General features: G+C 31.9%; 3 protein-coding genes across 4 annotated transcripts; all 3 read left to right on the top strand.

Annotated features, from left to right (window-relative positions):
* The first annotated feature begins 5,671 nt into the window (after positions 1-5,671).
* Positions 5,672-9,391, top strand: LOC140179739 (probable protein phosphatase 2C 55). Of its 2 annotated transcripts, none has more exons than XM_072219470.1 (5): positions 5,672-6,143; positions 6,296-7,149; positions 7,592-7,916; positions 8,338-8,481; positions 8,821-9,391. In XM_072219470.1, the coding sequence occupies exons 2-5, from the start codon at positions 6,425-6,427 to the stop codon at positions 9,115-9,117; spliced, it is 1,491 nt and encodes a 496-aa protein (XP_072075571.1). In that variant the 5' UTR covers positions 5,672-6,143; positions 6,296-6,424; the 3' UTR covers positions 9,118-9,391. The 2 variants fall into 2 exon arrangements, with proteins under 2 accessions (XP_072075571.1, XP_072075570.1); XM_072219469.1 differs by having other exon boundaries at positions 8,338-8,532.
* A 570-nt stretch (positions 9,392-9,961) lies between these two features.
* LOC140179740 (arabinosyltransferase RRA3-like) lies at positions 9,962-12,331 on the top strand. The gene is made up of 2 exons (XM_072219471.1): positions 9,962-10,445; positions 10,958-12,331. Exons 1-2 carry the CDS (start codon positions 10,257-10,259, stop codon positions 12,077-12,079), a joined length of 1,311 nt encoding a protein of 436 aa, XP_072075572.1. The 5' UTR covers positions 9,962-10,256; the 3' UTR covers positions 12,080-12,331.
* A 1,821-nt stretch (positions 12,332-14,152) lies between these two features.
* LOC140180332 (uncharacterized) lies at positions 14,153-16,031 on the top strand. The gene is made up of 3 exons (XM_072220809.1): positions 14,153-14,915; positions 14,986-15,335; positions 15,434-16,031. The coding sequence occupies exons 1-3, from the start codon at positions 14,153-14,155 to the stop codon at positions 15,899-15,901; spliced, it is 1,581 nt and encodes a 526-aa protein (XP_072076910.1). The 3' UTR covers positions 15,902-16,031.
* Positions 16,032-17,057: the final 1,026 nt, after the last annotated feature.

Genomic DNA, 17,057 nt, shown 5'->3' with positions numbered 1-17,057 from the left:
GAACTGTTCCTCTTCCTCCTCCTCATCTTTTGCTGCTTTTTCTTTTTTTTTTCATCATCATCACCATGTTCTTCTTCTTTTTTTTCTTATTCATCTTTTTCTTTTTGTTTTACCTTCTCAAGTGTCTTCTTGTTTTACTCTCTTAACAAGAATAAAAATAAAAAATCAAAAAAAGAATAAGAAGAAACACATAATGCTGCAAAATTACTTGTAAGAGGATGAACTTATATTCATTTAACTAAAAGAAAGAAAGAAATAAGAAAAAGAAGAAGAAGAAAAAATGCAGCATTAGAGAAAATATTTTTCTGTACAAAAATGCTATTTGTACACTAAAATCAGCCACCAATGTATTTGTGTATAAATATATGTGCGCTTTAATTTATTTTCAATGTATTATTTGTATTCGAGTATGTATAATATTGATGGATGACTTTGGTTGTTGATTTTAGTGTACATGTAGCATAACTCATTTCTATATTTACAGCAAATTTGGGTGTAAAACGAAGATATTTGGGTGTATTTTTATTTTGATAAGTTTTGCATAATTCAGAATTCTTCATCTTTCTCCTCCTCATCTTCTGATGTTCTTTTTCATCTTCTTATTTCATATTCTCATAATTCTTTTTAGGAGGAAAAAATCAAATAAAGAAGAAAAAATACATAATGTTGCAAAATCAAAAGAAGAAGAATGAGAAGCACAATGATGACGATGAAACACGCGAAGAAAAAAGGAGGAGAAATACAAAGAAAAAAGAGAAGAAGAAGGAAGAAGAGGAAGAGGAGGAGAAACGCGAAGAAAACATGACAGTTATGATTTTCATCGAGAAAGAAGAAGAAGAGTCGTTCTTAATGGTGAAGGAGCGCTTTGAAAACGTGATGCGCGTGTTAGTACGCTTTTGTGAGTGAGCGTAACTTCTGTTTAATTTGGCCCAACTTATAAGACTTATAAGTACAAAGATTTGTATGTGTAGCAAACCTATTTAAAGAATAAATAAATAATGGAGCAAAACATTATATATATATATATTCTCCTATAATTAACAACCTAACTAACATTTAACTAATCTTCATCTAATTCTTCTAGGAACAAAACATGCTTAATTTTCTACCTTTTTGATATTTTTCATGTCGCTAATTTTTGCCATAAGAGTGGCATATTCCATAATATTGGTTCCATGGATCATATCACATCATTTCCGTGGACAAGGGGAAAAGGGGTCCACCCTACACCCTCATCAAAGAAGATAGTGACGAGATCCTCATGATGTATGCCGATGCTAAATCAGAAACCAATGTCATTATATCATTGTTTGTTTATGTGTTATTGATAGATTCTTTTAAAATAAAAATAATTTTTTTATTTTTTAACACGTTTGAAAATTTTTAAATAGTTCTCTAGAAGTTATAATTTATATTTTTTTAAAAGATATTTAAAAAAAATATTTTTATATAATAAATAAATTTTTTATATTATTATATTTAAATATAATTAATAAATAAAAATATTTTTTATATAAAATATTTAAATATAAAATTATTTTTATTTTTTAAAAGATTTTTAAAATAAATAATTTAAATATTTTTTTTAATTTACTCAAACAAATTTATTGTGTCATGACACCATGTTGACACGTAGTGCCGATCTACCATAGGTGGTCTCCAATGTATAGGGAAACGTTGTGTGTTGGCATGAGACCAAACCAAAGTTGGTTTCTTCGGACCATGAAATGATCAAAGAGATGTGCTTGAAATCATGTGGTGGATGGAGGATTTGATGTTGTTGAGTTGAATCATCCATATGTTTTGTGGTAGGGTTATGATAAAATAAAAATATATTATATCTCTAAATTATTCGTCTAAATTTTAATATTAGAAAAATTATTCTCATACCTAATAAAATGAATATTCGATATATTTATTGTTTATATTATTTAATATTTTTATTGTCTATTTATACTTTTTCTTTGTGGTATAAGAGGTTAAATATGTCAATGAGCTTTTAACATAACAATAGCAAATTAAGCTTTTAAGATGGAGCGAGTTAATTGTATTAATAGTCAAATTCAAAGGATCATTCATTCTTTAAATTAGTATTTAAATAATTTTTTAGTCATATTATTCTTGAAAGATAAAAGACAAAAATTCACCAGTCGACTTCATATGAAGTTGTTTTTGGATGGCTGATATATATTACTATTTGGTTTTAAGAAAACCGATTTATTTTATATAATGATTTAATTAAAATTTTAATTTAAATTAGACCAAACAATTATTTTTACTCACCTCTTTTTTGTTATGCTTTTGAAATTCGTTCTCTTCTAATTTTTTAGAATTAATATCAAACTTTCAATTATGTATGTTCGTCTTATTTGTATTTTTTAATCAAATTTATTATTTCAAATGTATTTTTTAATTTATACTTTTATTTACTTCTCTATTAATGATGAAAATCATTTAACAATCACGTTACTGTTTATATCATCACACCATTTGAAGTTTTTGGGATGCCATTACTTTCCATATTCAAATTATTATAGAAGAACAAATCAAATTCATCGTTTAGGAATTTAGGGATAACACACAGAAAAAAATAAAACTTTTTTAGAGGCAGTTATTTGATTTATCTAAATCGATTTTTTTAATTAAATCATTTGTATAAAATAAACCGATTTTTTTTAATCAAATGATAACTCGTGTCAGCCATCCAGAAATAACTTTATGTGAAGTCGACTGTAGGTGAATTTCTACTAAGATAAAACTTAAGTCAACTTGGTCCATCCATTAGTTAAATAATGACATGTCACGTTAAGTACCACGTAGCATGATGACGTGATAGGTTAATATTATATGTCACAAGATAATTGGTTGACGTGTCAGGTCAGTGACATCTAACACGTCACGTGTCACTTGATATATAAAAAGTTATTTATAATCAAAATAGTCCTTAAAAGTTCAGTTATAAATAATTTTCATCCCTAAAATTTTAAAAATTAATCAAATTAGTCCTTATATAATTTTTTTATTTTTTTCTCCATAATATTAAATTTAAAATATTTTTTATAGTACTAATTTTAATATTATTTTTTAAACCTTAATACATAAAATTATCTTTGCCAAAAATAATAAAAATAATTAAATTATTATGAAGTTATTTTGTCATTTATATTTTAAAATTTTATATTTTCAAATGGTAATTTTTTTATAATAAACTTTTTTTATTTAAATGAGTTTATCACATTATTGTTGATTATATATTTAAAAATTTAATATTTTAAATCTCACTAAATAATATAATAGTTATTTTAAAATTTGAATCTCTTAAATTTTTTAAAATTATAATTTTTATGATTGTTTAATTTATATGATAGAACTTAATAATTGAAAAATTGATTTGTGGGATCACTTGTTGGCTCTTAATATTTTAATATTTATTTTAAATAACTACTATATTTATTTAGTGAGATCTAAAAGATTAAAATATTTAAAATAACTACTATATTTATTTAGTGAAATCTAAAATAATCTTTTGGATTTCACTAAATATAGTAGTTATTATAAAAAAAATTATATTAAAATATTAAGATTCAACAAGTGATCCCACAAATCAATTTTTCAATTATTGAGTTTTACCATATAAATTAAATAATAATAAAAATTATAATTTTAAAAAGTTTAAAAGATTTAAATTTTAAAATAACTACTATATTATATAGTGAGATGTAAAATGTTAAATTTTTAAATATATAATCAACAATAATTTGATAAACTCGTTTATATAAAAAAATTCAGTATAAAAAAATTTACAATATGAAAATATAAAATTTTAAAATATAAATGACAAAATAATTTTATAATAATTTAATTATTTTTATTATTTTATATAAAAAAGTTTGTTTATTAATGTCTAAACCATAATACTAAAATTAGTAGTACAAAAAATTATTTTAAATTTAATATTATGGAAAAAAAATTATATAAGAACTAATTTGATTAATTTTAAAAATTTTAGAGATGAAAATGACTCACGTCTAAACTTTCAGGGATTATTTTGATTATAAATAATCTTTTTACACGTTAAGTGATACGCGGCGTGTTAAGTGTCACTTATCTGACACGTCGACCAATCATTTTGTGACACGTGGTATTAACCTACCACATCATTATGCTACGTGTTACTTAACGTGACACGTCATCATCTAACTAACGAAAGGATCAATTTGACTTTTGTTTTATCTTTTAAGAACTAATATGATTAAAAAAAGTAAAATGTACTTTTTGTCCTTGAAGTTTGGTAAAAGTTTCAAAAATACCCCTAAATTTTATTTTGTTTCAGAAGTTTTTGATTTGCATCAAATATACACTCAACGGCTAAATTTTCAAAAAAATTAAGAGCAATCCAATAATGCATGAAAATAATGCTTGATTTGCTTGTGTTGAGGGTTGTTCTTATGAAATTGTTGTTGAATTAGTCTTAATTTTTTTGTAAAATTAGCCGTCAGATGTATATTTGATGCAAATTGAAAATTTAGGGGACAAAATTGAAACAAAATAAAATTTAGTGGTATTTTTTAAATTTTTGTCAAATTTTAGGGATAAAAAGTATACTTTAACCTTAAAAAAATTATTTGATAACTAATTTAAAGAATAGATAATTTTTTAGGGATGAATTTGACTATTAACCCTTAATATAATGAAAAAAGATATTCTAAAATAACAATGTTAGTAAAGTGTTAAAGTGATGCTTTAATTATCTTTGAATTTGTAATATTTATTATCTGTGAGTCCACTATCTTAATTCAATGGTAATTAATAATTAATGGTATACTTTTATCTCTAAAGTGACAATACAACTTTAGAAAATCCAAATTTTAATATAATATGTGTTCCTTAATTTTGTTCTATTGGATATGTGTTTAATTAGGTATTGACTTATGAGTTTGACTTAAATGTTCAATTTAATATTTGTTAGGAACTAATTTAAGTATTTATTTTTTCTTATTTTGGTAAGTAGTTAATAAAGAAAAATTGATAATTATAATGGTATAAAAGTTATTATTATTGTTATTTTATAAGTTTGTTTGGGTGAATTTTAAGAAAAGATATTCTTTGAATTATTTTTTAAAAATATCTTTTAAAAAAATAAAAATAATTTTATATTTGTATATATTATAAAAATTTTTTATTTATCAATTATGTTTAGATATAATAATATAAAAATATTTTTATTTATTTATTATGTAAAAATATATTTTTTTAAAATTTTTTTAAAAATATTATAAATTATAACTTTTTAAAAAATTTTTTTAATACTTTTATTTTTGTTACTAAAAATTTATTAAACACATTAAAAAAATAAAAAAATATTTTTTATTAATTTAATAACACTCAAACAAATATTATATTTATATTAATTGATAAATATTTAATTAATATCATCAACACTTGTTAGGAGAGAGAAATAAATATCCTATCTTCTGCTTTTAAAATAATGGTGTAACATCCTGAGATTATTAAATTAAACACAATCATTTAACTCAAATACTCACCGCCTAAAAAGGTTAGTATGTACTTAGCATTTTCGAATTATATAATTCGAAATGGATTTTTTTAAAAAAAATTGAAAACGTATCGAATAACAAACTATATAATCTTCATAAAAATGGAAAGGAAAGAAACTATAAGAAAATGAATGATCTTCGTTAAATTAAAATAGTAGTTTGGTTGTTTTTGGTAACTACCATAAAAGAAAAAGATAAAACTACTATTAGTATTATCAGAACTTGGAAAACAAAATCAGGGCCAGCAGAAAATTCGGGATTTTTTTTCTTTTACATATAATTTTATTTTCTATTTTCTATTATTCGCATATCTTTTTTAAATTTTAAAATTTTATCTATTTATTTTCACTCTTTCCCGAACATAGTTGTGGCTGTCACAAGCTCCTTCTCTCAAGCGGGAAAATTCAGAGTCTCTCTCTCTCTGACTCACACACCTAACTTCATCAAGATTCAATTTTGACGCTTACCCTCTTTTTCTTTCCTTATATATAGTATTTTAGCACTAAACTCTTTTCCTCTCTTTCAACCTTTATTGGCTAGGGTTTTTCCACGGTTCCCTTTCTCCCCCAATTTCCAGCACCGACTGTAAGAATCTTAATCACTCTTTATCCCTTTTAATTCAATATTGATTTTTAATGGAATTGAGTTTTATTTTAGTTACAAGCACGGTTTTTATTGGATTTTGGAATGAACTCAGCTATGGATTGATTTTATTTGATTTTCTGTTTAATCTTTAGGTCTTTGAATAATTGGGAAGGGATTTAAGTTCTGCGTTTCAAGCGTTGATGTGCTGGGAGTTATGAGATTGTGTTTTGCTTGTGGTGAAGGGAACCATTCTTTTGAACCTGAATACTTGTGTTTGTAAGATGCCATCCAATAATTACTTTTCAAAGCTAAGTTCAATTGTGCAGAAGAAGGGTGGAATCAAGTGCTGTTCTGAGGTTCTGATTGGGCAAGGGAGATTGTGGTTTGGTTTGGATTCAAGGCTTTTCCATTCTATGAATTTCTCATCCTGTATGGACCTTAACCGAATTGGTGGTGTTGGATTGACTTCAAGCTCAGAACTAGGAAGGAGAACCTTGTCTGTAGCCGACACGTTGTCACGTACAGTTTCGACTCCATCCATATCAGGGCCTTCATTTCAGGTCTGTGGATACCACATTGGCCGTTCACTTTCTAGACCTGAGCAGTTCTCGACCGCCACGAAACCTCAGAGTAAAACTATGGCTATTCCCTTGCCCAGAGCTATGTTTGGAGAATGCTATTTAGATAACCCAAATTTGAAGTGTGGTTGCCCATCACCGTCGATAAAGAATAGGAGTAATATCGGTTTAAGCAAGAGTTTGGCCAATGGGAAAAAAGTCATCATGAGTTTGGAAAATAATCATCGGCCAGATAATTCTGTGATTTATGGATATTTTGTTTACAGTGCTGCAAAGACATGGTTCAGTTCTCATGCTTACACAGAGCCTTGGTCTAAAGGTTTTCATAGCTCGCTGGCATCATCTTCCTCGGTTGGGCCTGCTCATGATGTACATTTTGACTCCTCCTGGGAAGAGCAGCTAGCAAATTCTGCAGAGTCAGCTGAACAGTAAGTTGTTTGCTTTATTATTCATTAGTATAATAATAAAACATATAATGCGTGTGAAGCAATATAATTCTATCCAAAGAGTGATTATGTCTGTATAAGGATCAAAGAGTGAAAGTTTTGATGATGCATATTTGATTAGTGTTATTTTTATAATATGTAGCAGTTATGGTTTGATACCATGTTTACATAATAAGGCTCAAGATGCTTATTTAACCTTAAAATTTAAAGCACTGAATAGCGAGATTTGTTTCTCTAAGAACCATGAAAATATTTAGTTGGATTTTGATCTGCAACTATGAATCTACTTACATGATAAGGAATCCTACCTTGTAATCATTCCTTGCTGGTTATCTTGATAGGTTTTCCATATCAAGTGGTGAAAAATATATTCCGGATTTATAATATTAATTGCTAATATATCATGATTGGATGCTGACTGCAGGAAAAACCCTGTGTGCCAAAACCTCAAGTTAGTATCAGGATCATGCTACTTGCCTCATCCCGATAAAGAAGAAACTGGTGGAGAAGATGCCCATTTTATATGTTCACAGGAACATGCAATTGGTGTGGCCGATGGTGTTGGTGGCTGGGCAGAGAGTGGTGTTAATGCTGGATTTTACTCTCGTGAACTCATGTCCCATTCGGTAGATGCTATTCAGGAGGAGCCTAAAGGCTCAATTGACCCTGCTAGGGTGCTGGAGAAAGCACACTCAATTACAAAAGCTATGGGTTCCTCTACAGCATGCATCATCGCACTTACTGACCAGGTTACCTTCATGTTCATGCTGTACTTTTTGAATTTGGAACAATACAAGTGCTTCAATTCTGTTTCGTTGACTTATATTGCTCTAAACATCGGAAAATGCTAATAGATTATTAATGGTGCTACCTTTGATCATTATTAAAGACTAGATCTTCCTAACAATTAAGAAAAGTTTAAAAGGAAGGTTCTAATTTAATTTTCTAAATATAATTTGTTTGGCATTAGACTCTGCATAGCATGAGATGACGTATATGAAGCTCAATTAACAAAGATGGTGCTAACTTGTTTGTACTTTTGATTTGGAACTCTCAAAAAGGAAGTTTCTGATAATTGTTCTGGGACTTTGCCATCCCTTCTGCTTTACTTGGTATTTTATCCTTCATTCTTTCATCACCATATATTCATGTGTTACATTTGTGTCACAGGGTCTTAATGCTATTAATGTGGGAGATAGTGGGTTTATGGTGATCCGTGATGGGTGCACTGTATTCCGATCCCCTGTGCAGCAACATGGCTTCAATTTCACCTATCAGCTTGGTACTAATGGTGATTTACCTAGTTCTGGTCAGGTATGTTTCTGTGGTGGACTTGACACTTTCGAGTTGGGACAACTTTTGTTGGTGAAATATCATTTCATTCTCTCTTCGTGGATTAAATTAGTTCCAATGCCTTTCTTTGAATGATGTGTTCAATTTGGATTGTACTTTTGCAATTTTCACAACTTATAAGACAATATATCACTGCCGTTTTCTTCCTATAAACTTGTACTCTTAAGATTTTAAATTTTTGGTTGGTGCTCTATATTTTTAAGTATTTGCTGTGGTAATCCGCAAATTGAATTAAAATCTTTCAGCTTTTTCTGTGTTCTGTTATTTGTAGAATACTTATATGGTTTGACTTGATCTTAGGTTTTCACAATTGCTGTTGCTCCTGGAGATGTCATAGTCGCCGGTACAGATGGTCTGTTCGATAACTTATACAACAACGAGATTACGGCGGTCGTGGTTCACGCTGTAAGAGCTGGGTTTGGTCCGCAGGTGACAGCCCAGAAGATAGCTGCGTTGGCGCGTCAACGAGCATTAGACAAAAACAGGCAGACCCCTTTCTCGACTGCGGCTCAAGATGCCGGAATTCGTTACTATGGCGGCAAGCTTGATGATACTACAGTTGTAGTTTCATATATTACTGGCACAAAGAATGCATAAATTTTCATTTTGATGTGTCCCCCTTCCCTTTATAGGCTGTATATACTAGCCATTTTGTCCTGGTGGTGACTTAATTGTGATTATAGGATTGTAGTTAGAATTTAGAGACATATCGTAGTGAAGTTCTGTTGAGATACTCCCATTGAATTTGAAGTTTCTATTGGTTCTATTTATTATCCCAAGTTTTAATAATTGCTTCAGTGTGAGAACTGAAAAAAGATTATTATGTAGCTCCAATTTGAGAGTGAAAGTAATTTTTGATTTTGGTGGATGATTTTCTGAATCTACTTTAATTTGTTGAGTTAGTTTGTGATACTTAGAGTACCCTTAGATATGCATGCATGCATGCTTGCTTAGGCAATTTATTATCATTTGTATTATAGTACTGTTTTATTAAAGAAACTCAAATTCTTTTTGAAATTCTTCGTTCTCACGTTAATAGTAAAAATCAATCTCAAAATTTGTACTAATACTAATACTAATTATTTTTTTATATTTTATTTTGTATATGAATTAATACTAGCTAATAAATATGAAAGATAATTTAATGTTGTTAGAGAAAAATTCAGTTAACTTTATATGAAGTTGATAGTTAAGGGTTATTAAATAATAATTTAGTCAAACTCATTAAATTATTTAATGATTTTTATCTATCAATTTCACATATGGTTAAATATTAAGAGGCTATTAGAATTTATTATTTTTTATTATTACTCATTATTTAGCTATCAATTCAATTTTTTTAATATAATTTTTTTAGTCTAATAATTTAATAATATATTTTATTCTATACTTTTTAATATTAATGACTAATCGATGGCTAAAAACAATAAATTCGGATGGTTTTTTAGCATTTTTCTTCTAACCTACAGTGATTAGTGAGGGTGTAATTAGTAATTAATTATGTTGTATAAAAAAAAAGTAAAAAGAGAATGAAGTTGGCAACTAGCAGTGAGTAGTGAAGTGGCTGCAAGAGAACAAAGATTCCCACTCTACTCTCTTCTTCTCTCAGCTCAAAAAGCCAAAACCATTAAAATAATAACCAATAAATAATAAATAAAATCCTTTTGTTTTTTTTAATTATTATTTTCCGTCAATTTTAATGTGAAAAACACGAAGAAGAAGAAGGTTCCTCTTCAATGGCGGGTCGAAGAGACGCGTTGCTGAGCAAAGACAAAGCCCACTCCTCCCTCTTCTTCAGATCTCCGATCGCCGCCGCCGTCCTCGTCGGCGTTATCGTCGGCTGCGTCTTCGCATTCCTCTTTCCGCATGGCCTCTTCTTCGGTCCTCATCATCGCAAACTCAAAACTCGAATTTCACATCCTCAGGTTGTTTTCTTTTTTCTTTTTTCTTTTTCCTCTCTCTCTGTTTTTTATTTAAATTATAATCTACTATAATTGATTAGAACTTGCACTTAACTTTGATTTGTCTGTGATCACTGTTTCCTTCAATCTTAAGTATATGTTTTCTCTAGCTTCAATATTTGAGCAGCAAAAAATAGAATTTTGTAAATTTAGGGTTTGGTTTGGTTCAGTTCAAATCACTGTAAGGTTTTGAATTCAGAATGAGCTGAATGAAATTGGCACTGTGTTGATGTATTGTTACTATTAGTATTTAATTTCCTTAGGGGATAATTTTTTCGGAAACTGAATATTTTGGAGGCTAAAATTGTGGTTTATTTATTACTATTGTATATTTTTATGCTGTATTTTGATCATTATCAGTGTTGATCTATTGCACTTGGCACTTAAAATTCAAATGCTATGATTCTGTGTTGTTTGGTTTAGCATAGTTCTTTAATGTCTGATGATGGCTCTTGCTTTTGCTATTCGTTTGTAAGATGGTTTCGTCTGTGGCGTGTGTATTGCCGGAACAAGTTAATGTGCTGAAAACCGATATTCTGGCTGCGAGGGAGAAGAATTCTGAGCTCAAGAAACAGGTCAGGAGTCTAATGGAGAAGCTGCGGATGGCGGAGCAAGGAAAGGGTCATGCACTGGAGCAGGTTGTTGTGCTAGGTGAGAAGCACAAGGCTGGGCCTTTTGGCACTGTCAAGGGTCTCAGGACAAATCCAACCGTGGCTCCGGACGAATCGGTGAATCCAAGATTGGCAGAGATCTTGAAGGATGTTGCTATTTATAAAGAACTTATAGTTTGCCTTGCAACCTACAATGTGAAGGAAATGTTGGAGCTCTGGTTTACCAACATCAAGAAGGTTGGCATACCTAATTATTTAGTAGTTGCCTTAGACAGTGAAACCGAAGAATTCTGCAAATTGAATGATGTTCCGGTATATAGAAGAGATCCGGATAAATATGTTGATTCAGTCGCCAAGGCAGGTAATAACCATGCTGTCTCTGGACTGAAATTTCGTATTCTAAGAGAATTTTTGCAGCTGGGTTATGGTGTTATTCTCTCGGATGTTGATATTGTATACTTGCAGAACCCATTTGATCATCTTTATAGAGATTCAGATGTGGAATCAATGTCTGATGGCCACAATAACATGACAGCCTACGGTTATAATGATGTCTTCGATGAACCTTCGATGGGTTGGGCGAGGTATGCTCATACGATGAGAATATGGGTTTACAACTCTGGTTTCTTTTACATAAGGCCTACTATTCCATCAATCGAGCTCCTAGATCGTGTCGCTACCCGGCTTTCCCTGGATCCAAAAGCATGGGACCAGGCCGTTTTCAACGAAGAGCTCTTTTTCCCTTCGCATCCTGGTTATGATGGAGTTTATGCAGCCAAAAGAACAATGGATATGTACCTTTTTATGAACAGCAAGGTTCTGTTCAAGACAGTTAGGAAAAACAATTCACTTAAGAAGTTGAAGCCGGTGATTGTACATATTAACTACCATCCTGATAAGTTCGAAAGAATGAAGGCAGTGGTTGATTTCTATGTCAATGGAAAACAAGATGCGCTGGATAATTTCCCAGATGGTTCTGAGTGGTAAAAAATATATTTGGGGGGGGGGGGGGGGTAGTGATACAGTTACACATAGGGAATCATTTTACTTCACCTACCAAGATCAGTTTTATCTCCATGAGTGCGTTGGTTTCAGTTTTACTCATTGGAATGTTAATTCAATAGATTTATTGTAGTCTATACACTTGGGTAGTTCCCATTAAGGAGAGAAACTAACTGTAAGAAATTAAGAATGCTTTTGGGGTATGAAATAGAATGGGAGAAGATGATTTCGATAGTAGTATGCAGAAAAGGACAAAAACTGAAGACTTACATACCGTTGTTTTTATGTGAAGTTAATAGTTAACAATCGTTAGATAATTTAGTCAAATTTATCAAATCGTCTAATTATTTTTAAATATCAATTTCACATGAAGATAAGTACAAGTAAGTTCTCGTCTACAAAAAAACCTCATGTGAAAAGTAAACGGGATTTAACTAGTGATTCTGTTGGCTATTAACTTATAGATACTATAATGTTTATGGTTAGAGAAGTAAAAAGAATATTACAGTCACAAAAAATAACTATTATGTTTTTTTAAAATAATTATTTACATAATGAACAAAAAAAATAACTAATTTTATTAAGATAATATTACATAATTATATGCACATGTGAAACTTTCTTAGCTTGTGAATAAAAATTAAATCTATTTTAAAATATGTTCACCAAAATCAATTATTTCAATACAAATTTTATTGTAGAGCCAATGTTTTTTAGAAGGAAAAAAAAGGAAGAGAATTTTAATACAAATTTAATGCGTGTTTCAAGAATATCCACAATCTAAATGATGCTTTTATCGGTTATTTGTATAACAAGTTTATTGCTATATTATTATTAATCCTTGCACTCTTAAAAATATCACTATCCGAATTGAATTTGATGTCTCCTAAATTAATTATGAATGTTATGTTTCGGAAGCATAAGCTGCAAACTCTGTTCCGCATGACATGCACCTGGTTTTCTGAGGAAAAAAAAAAAAAAAACAGAATTATTCATTACTCATTCTATAAGAAAAGCAATAATGAACACGAATTCAATATAATTATTTATTTTCGTCCATTGGGGTTATTTTATTTCTTTACTCTAGTGTTTCAAAAAAACAAAAAAGATATAATTAATTACTTAATCCCTTACATTATGATTGTCATTGTCTAGACATTTTCTTATATTTTTCCAAGAGCAATAATGCGAGTATTGGCTATGAGCACATTTAAGTTGGTATTTATTTTAGATACTTATTGTTCTTGCCTGATTACAGCCGAACTATAAATCGTCCCCGAGTAAAGGTAGGCCGAGTTTATTCTCGAGTTGTATTACTCCACCACCAGCCAGCAGAACCAAAAGGAAGAGGGGGGAAGTACCTGCAAAAGTACTCCGACGCTCAAGTCAGTTTAGAAGAGTTATTCTTAGAAGTTAACGGGTCAAGAAAGGTCTACCTTTACCGATTCTTCCTGATTGCTTTTTATAACCGAGATACTGTAACAGTCATATTTCTTAGTTTACCGTTTAAGGCGTAACCGATGTAACTGATTATAAGGTTGTTTATTGCCATAAACTCGGCATAGGGGATTCGTCGGTTATCAAGATGTTCGCCGAGCTATAAATCGTAACCGATGTATAACGGTCGTATCACAGCCCCCAAGCTTAGCCTGGACGTAGATAGGGCAGGTTGAGCTTTGAATTTTGATTTGACCGAGTTATAGCTCGGCGTAAGGAGCCCCCAGTTCAACTTGACATATCGAGTGGGGTGCATTTATTATAGCATAGGAAAAGTTACCTGAACAGTTAATGATGATGCCTGTCTTTTCAATGCAGGTGCAAGTTCCAAAGTGACATTTATGCCATTAAAAGTGGGTTTGGACGGACGGTCAGGATTTAAACTTTGGAAATGAAACATTTTCTTAAAAGAGTGGCTAGGAAGTGATGTTGAGTTACTTTCGTGTGAGAGTTTTAGTCTCTTTGTCTTCTAAAGGCGGTTTTAAACTATGAGTAAAAGAGGTTAGAACTTCTGCTTTCTCTCTTCTCTTCATTTCGTCTTTTCTCCGTCTGATAAGTAAAATGGGTGATTCGAAAGTAAAGCTACTGCCTAAGGTGGAAGATGATGGGTCATATGGTTGGGTTGGTGAGGATGTGAAAATTAGGGCCTCTTTGTTCTTTGATGAAGAAAGTGTTAGAGCAATATCTTTAGAGAAAGTAACGAGGCCCGGTTTTCACATCGAACTGATTCCGTGTAACCGTGTGGATAGGGTTTATCACAGAAGAAACGATTTTGAAAGTTTTTATTTGTATAGTTGTATCCTTGAGGAGTTGTTTGTGAAATTGCCGTTTTCAAAGTTTGAATGTAGTGTGTTGAAGCAGATGAACTGTGCTCCGTCCCAGGTTCATCCTAACGGATGGGCTTTTATAAAGTGTTTTGAGGTATTAATGGAGTTCCTAGGTATTGAACCTGAGGTAGAGCTTTTTTTCTCACTCTTTCAAGCAAAAGGCGTTTGGAAAGGTGTCTGGGTAAATTTGAACAGTACACCCGGATTTGCTGTTTTTAAATTATACAAATCCTCTTTCAAAGACTTTAAAGAGATGTTCTTTAAGGTGAGATCGGTGGAGAAGGAATTCCCGTTCTACTTGGACGAGAATCTCGGCGAACAGTTTCCTCTTTTCTGGTGTTGTCATCCTAATCATATTTTGGGTCCTGAATTAATTTCGCCGCGGAATGAATGTATTATCAATTTTTTAATGGAAATGGTTGATTTGGGCGGTTTGATATCTGTCTCTAACTTGTTGCCTTGGGAGGAAAATAGGGCTTCGGTGGTGGAATATTTGGGTAAGGGTTTGTTGATCATATGTTCCGTGCTAAATTCTGATTTCTAAGAGTTTTGTTTTGTTGTTTTCAGGTGGTAGATATCCTAGGGTTTCAGCGTCGAGTATGAGGGCTCGTTTTAAGTTAAAAAACTTTGAAGGTTCTTCCTCTAACCCGGAGAAAGTGGAAGGGGAGGTTGAGGTGAATCAACCGATTCCGAGAAAGAAAGGTATCGTATTTAAGAAGAGAAAGTCGGAAAACTTGGAGGAGGGGAAGAAGATGGTTGAGCTTGACGAATTGGCGAATTTTATCGTGAAGCAAGAGAAGCTCCACTCGTTTGAGGAAAAAGGTGATGGTTCGTCACTGTGGGACAAGAATTTTCCTTTTAATGTGGTGGCGGACGAAGTTGTGCAGTCTGCTTCTGATATTACTCGTATTGATGAAGTAGGCAATCTTGGAATAGACCAATTCATGCAGGTCTGCTGTGTTGTAAAATATACATATTCTTTTTTAAGCAATTAATTGGTTTTGCAATAACGCAGGTTTTGGGTTTTCGGCTAGCCAGCATTGGTCGGAGCCAGGAAAAGAGACATAGAAAAATGTTACAGTGTGCATCTGAGAGCACCGAGTTAAAAGGTCAGCTTGAGACGAAAGAGAATATGCTTGCCGAGCTTGAGAAGGAGTTAGCTGCTGTGAAAGAGAAATTGAAGGTTGAGAAGGAGAAGCATCAAAGTGTTTCTGAGGCTTTAGAGAAGAAGAAGGGTGAATTGACTTCTATGAGTGAACAAATCGTTGAGGTTACGATGAAATTGAAGCAAATGGAATCTAGTCGGCAGACTGATGTCCTAGATGCTTTTGCAGAAGGTTTTGAGCGTGCGGTAATTCAGGCTAAGTTTTTGTTTCCTGGCAGCAATTTTACTGCCATGGATCCGAGTAAAGTAGTTCGGAATGGTAAGTTAGTTGACGATGAAGATGAAGCTGAAGAGGGGGACGATAATTTGGCTGACTAAGATATTAGGCTGTATTTTGGGTTATCTTTTTGTTTGTTTTAAATTGGAATGATGTTATTCCTGTAAGAACTGTTTGTTTCCTGTTTGATGACTTACATACGGTTGTTTTGGCCATTATGGTTTTGGCGTTGCTTATTTTGTTATCTGATATGTCTGTTGGATTAGGACGTGGTTAATCCTAATTTTATTTGTTCCCGTTTGAGGGTCTGATTAATTTGACAAGCTGATTGATGCTTTATCAGCAGCGGTTTGCGCATGAGTTATCAATGCGACTTAAGGTTTGGCCGATGATATATAGATGTCTGGATTGCCAGATTTTAAATGGGAGACAATGTATATGAAATATATAGAGTTGTATATAGATATTGTAAAACAAATTTTATTCAGTGCAGTACCTTTACATTTGAGATAGGTAAGCTAGCCTCGTTAAAACCTTCTTGAGCAAAACCATATATGGAAAAATCTCAAGTTAGGAAAAAGAGTACTAGCGTGCTGCACCTTGTTAGCTGTAGTATTTCTTCAATGAGGTAACATTCCAAGTGCTAGGAAGTGTTGTTCCATCTAATTCCTCTAGCTGATAGGCGCCTTTACCGATCACTTGACGTACTCTATAAGGTCCGTCCCATGTTGCGGCGAGCTTGCCGTGGGAAGGTGGCTTGCGGGCTGTTTCAGTTTTTCGTAATACCAAATCTCCTTGGTGGAATGATCGTGGCCTGACAGTTTTGTTATGACGTTGAGCTATTCGTTGTTGCAATGCTTTTTGCCGAATTGTGGCTATAGCACGGACTTCTTCAATCAAGTCAAGCTCGGCCCGGCGTGCTTCGTCATGGGCTTCATGTTGTGTTCTCAAGGAGCTTTGTGATATCTCAACCGGAATCATTGCCTCTGAACCATACACCAAGCGAAATGGTGTTTCCTTTGTTGTTGAATGTACCGAAGTATTGTATCCCCATAAGATCTCCGGAACAAGCTCGGCCCAAAGGCCTTTAGCGTTATCGAGCTTCTTCCTTAGAGCTTGGAGGAGGACCTTGTTGGCAGCTTCTGCTAAACCATTGGATTGAGGATGCTCTACTGAAGAAAAGTGTTGTTTAACTTTTAAATTCTGCAAAAAAGTCTGAAAATTATGGTCTATGAACTGGCGACCATTATCAGTCAC

The sequence above is a fragment of the Arachis hypogaea genome, chromosome 16 (assembly GCF_003086295.3).
Source record: "Arachis hypogaea cultivar Tifrunner chromosome 16, arahy.Tifrunner.gnm2.J5K5, whole genome shotgun sequence".
Taxonomy (NCBI): domain Eukaryota; kingdom Viridiplantae; phylum Streptophyta; class Magnoliopsida; order Fabales; family Fabaceae; genus Arachis; species Arachis hypogaea.
Note: the sequence above shows the minus strand (reverse complement) of the source record. Positions and strands in the feature narration are given on the sequence as shown.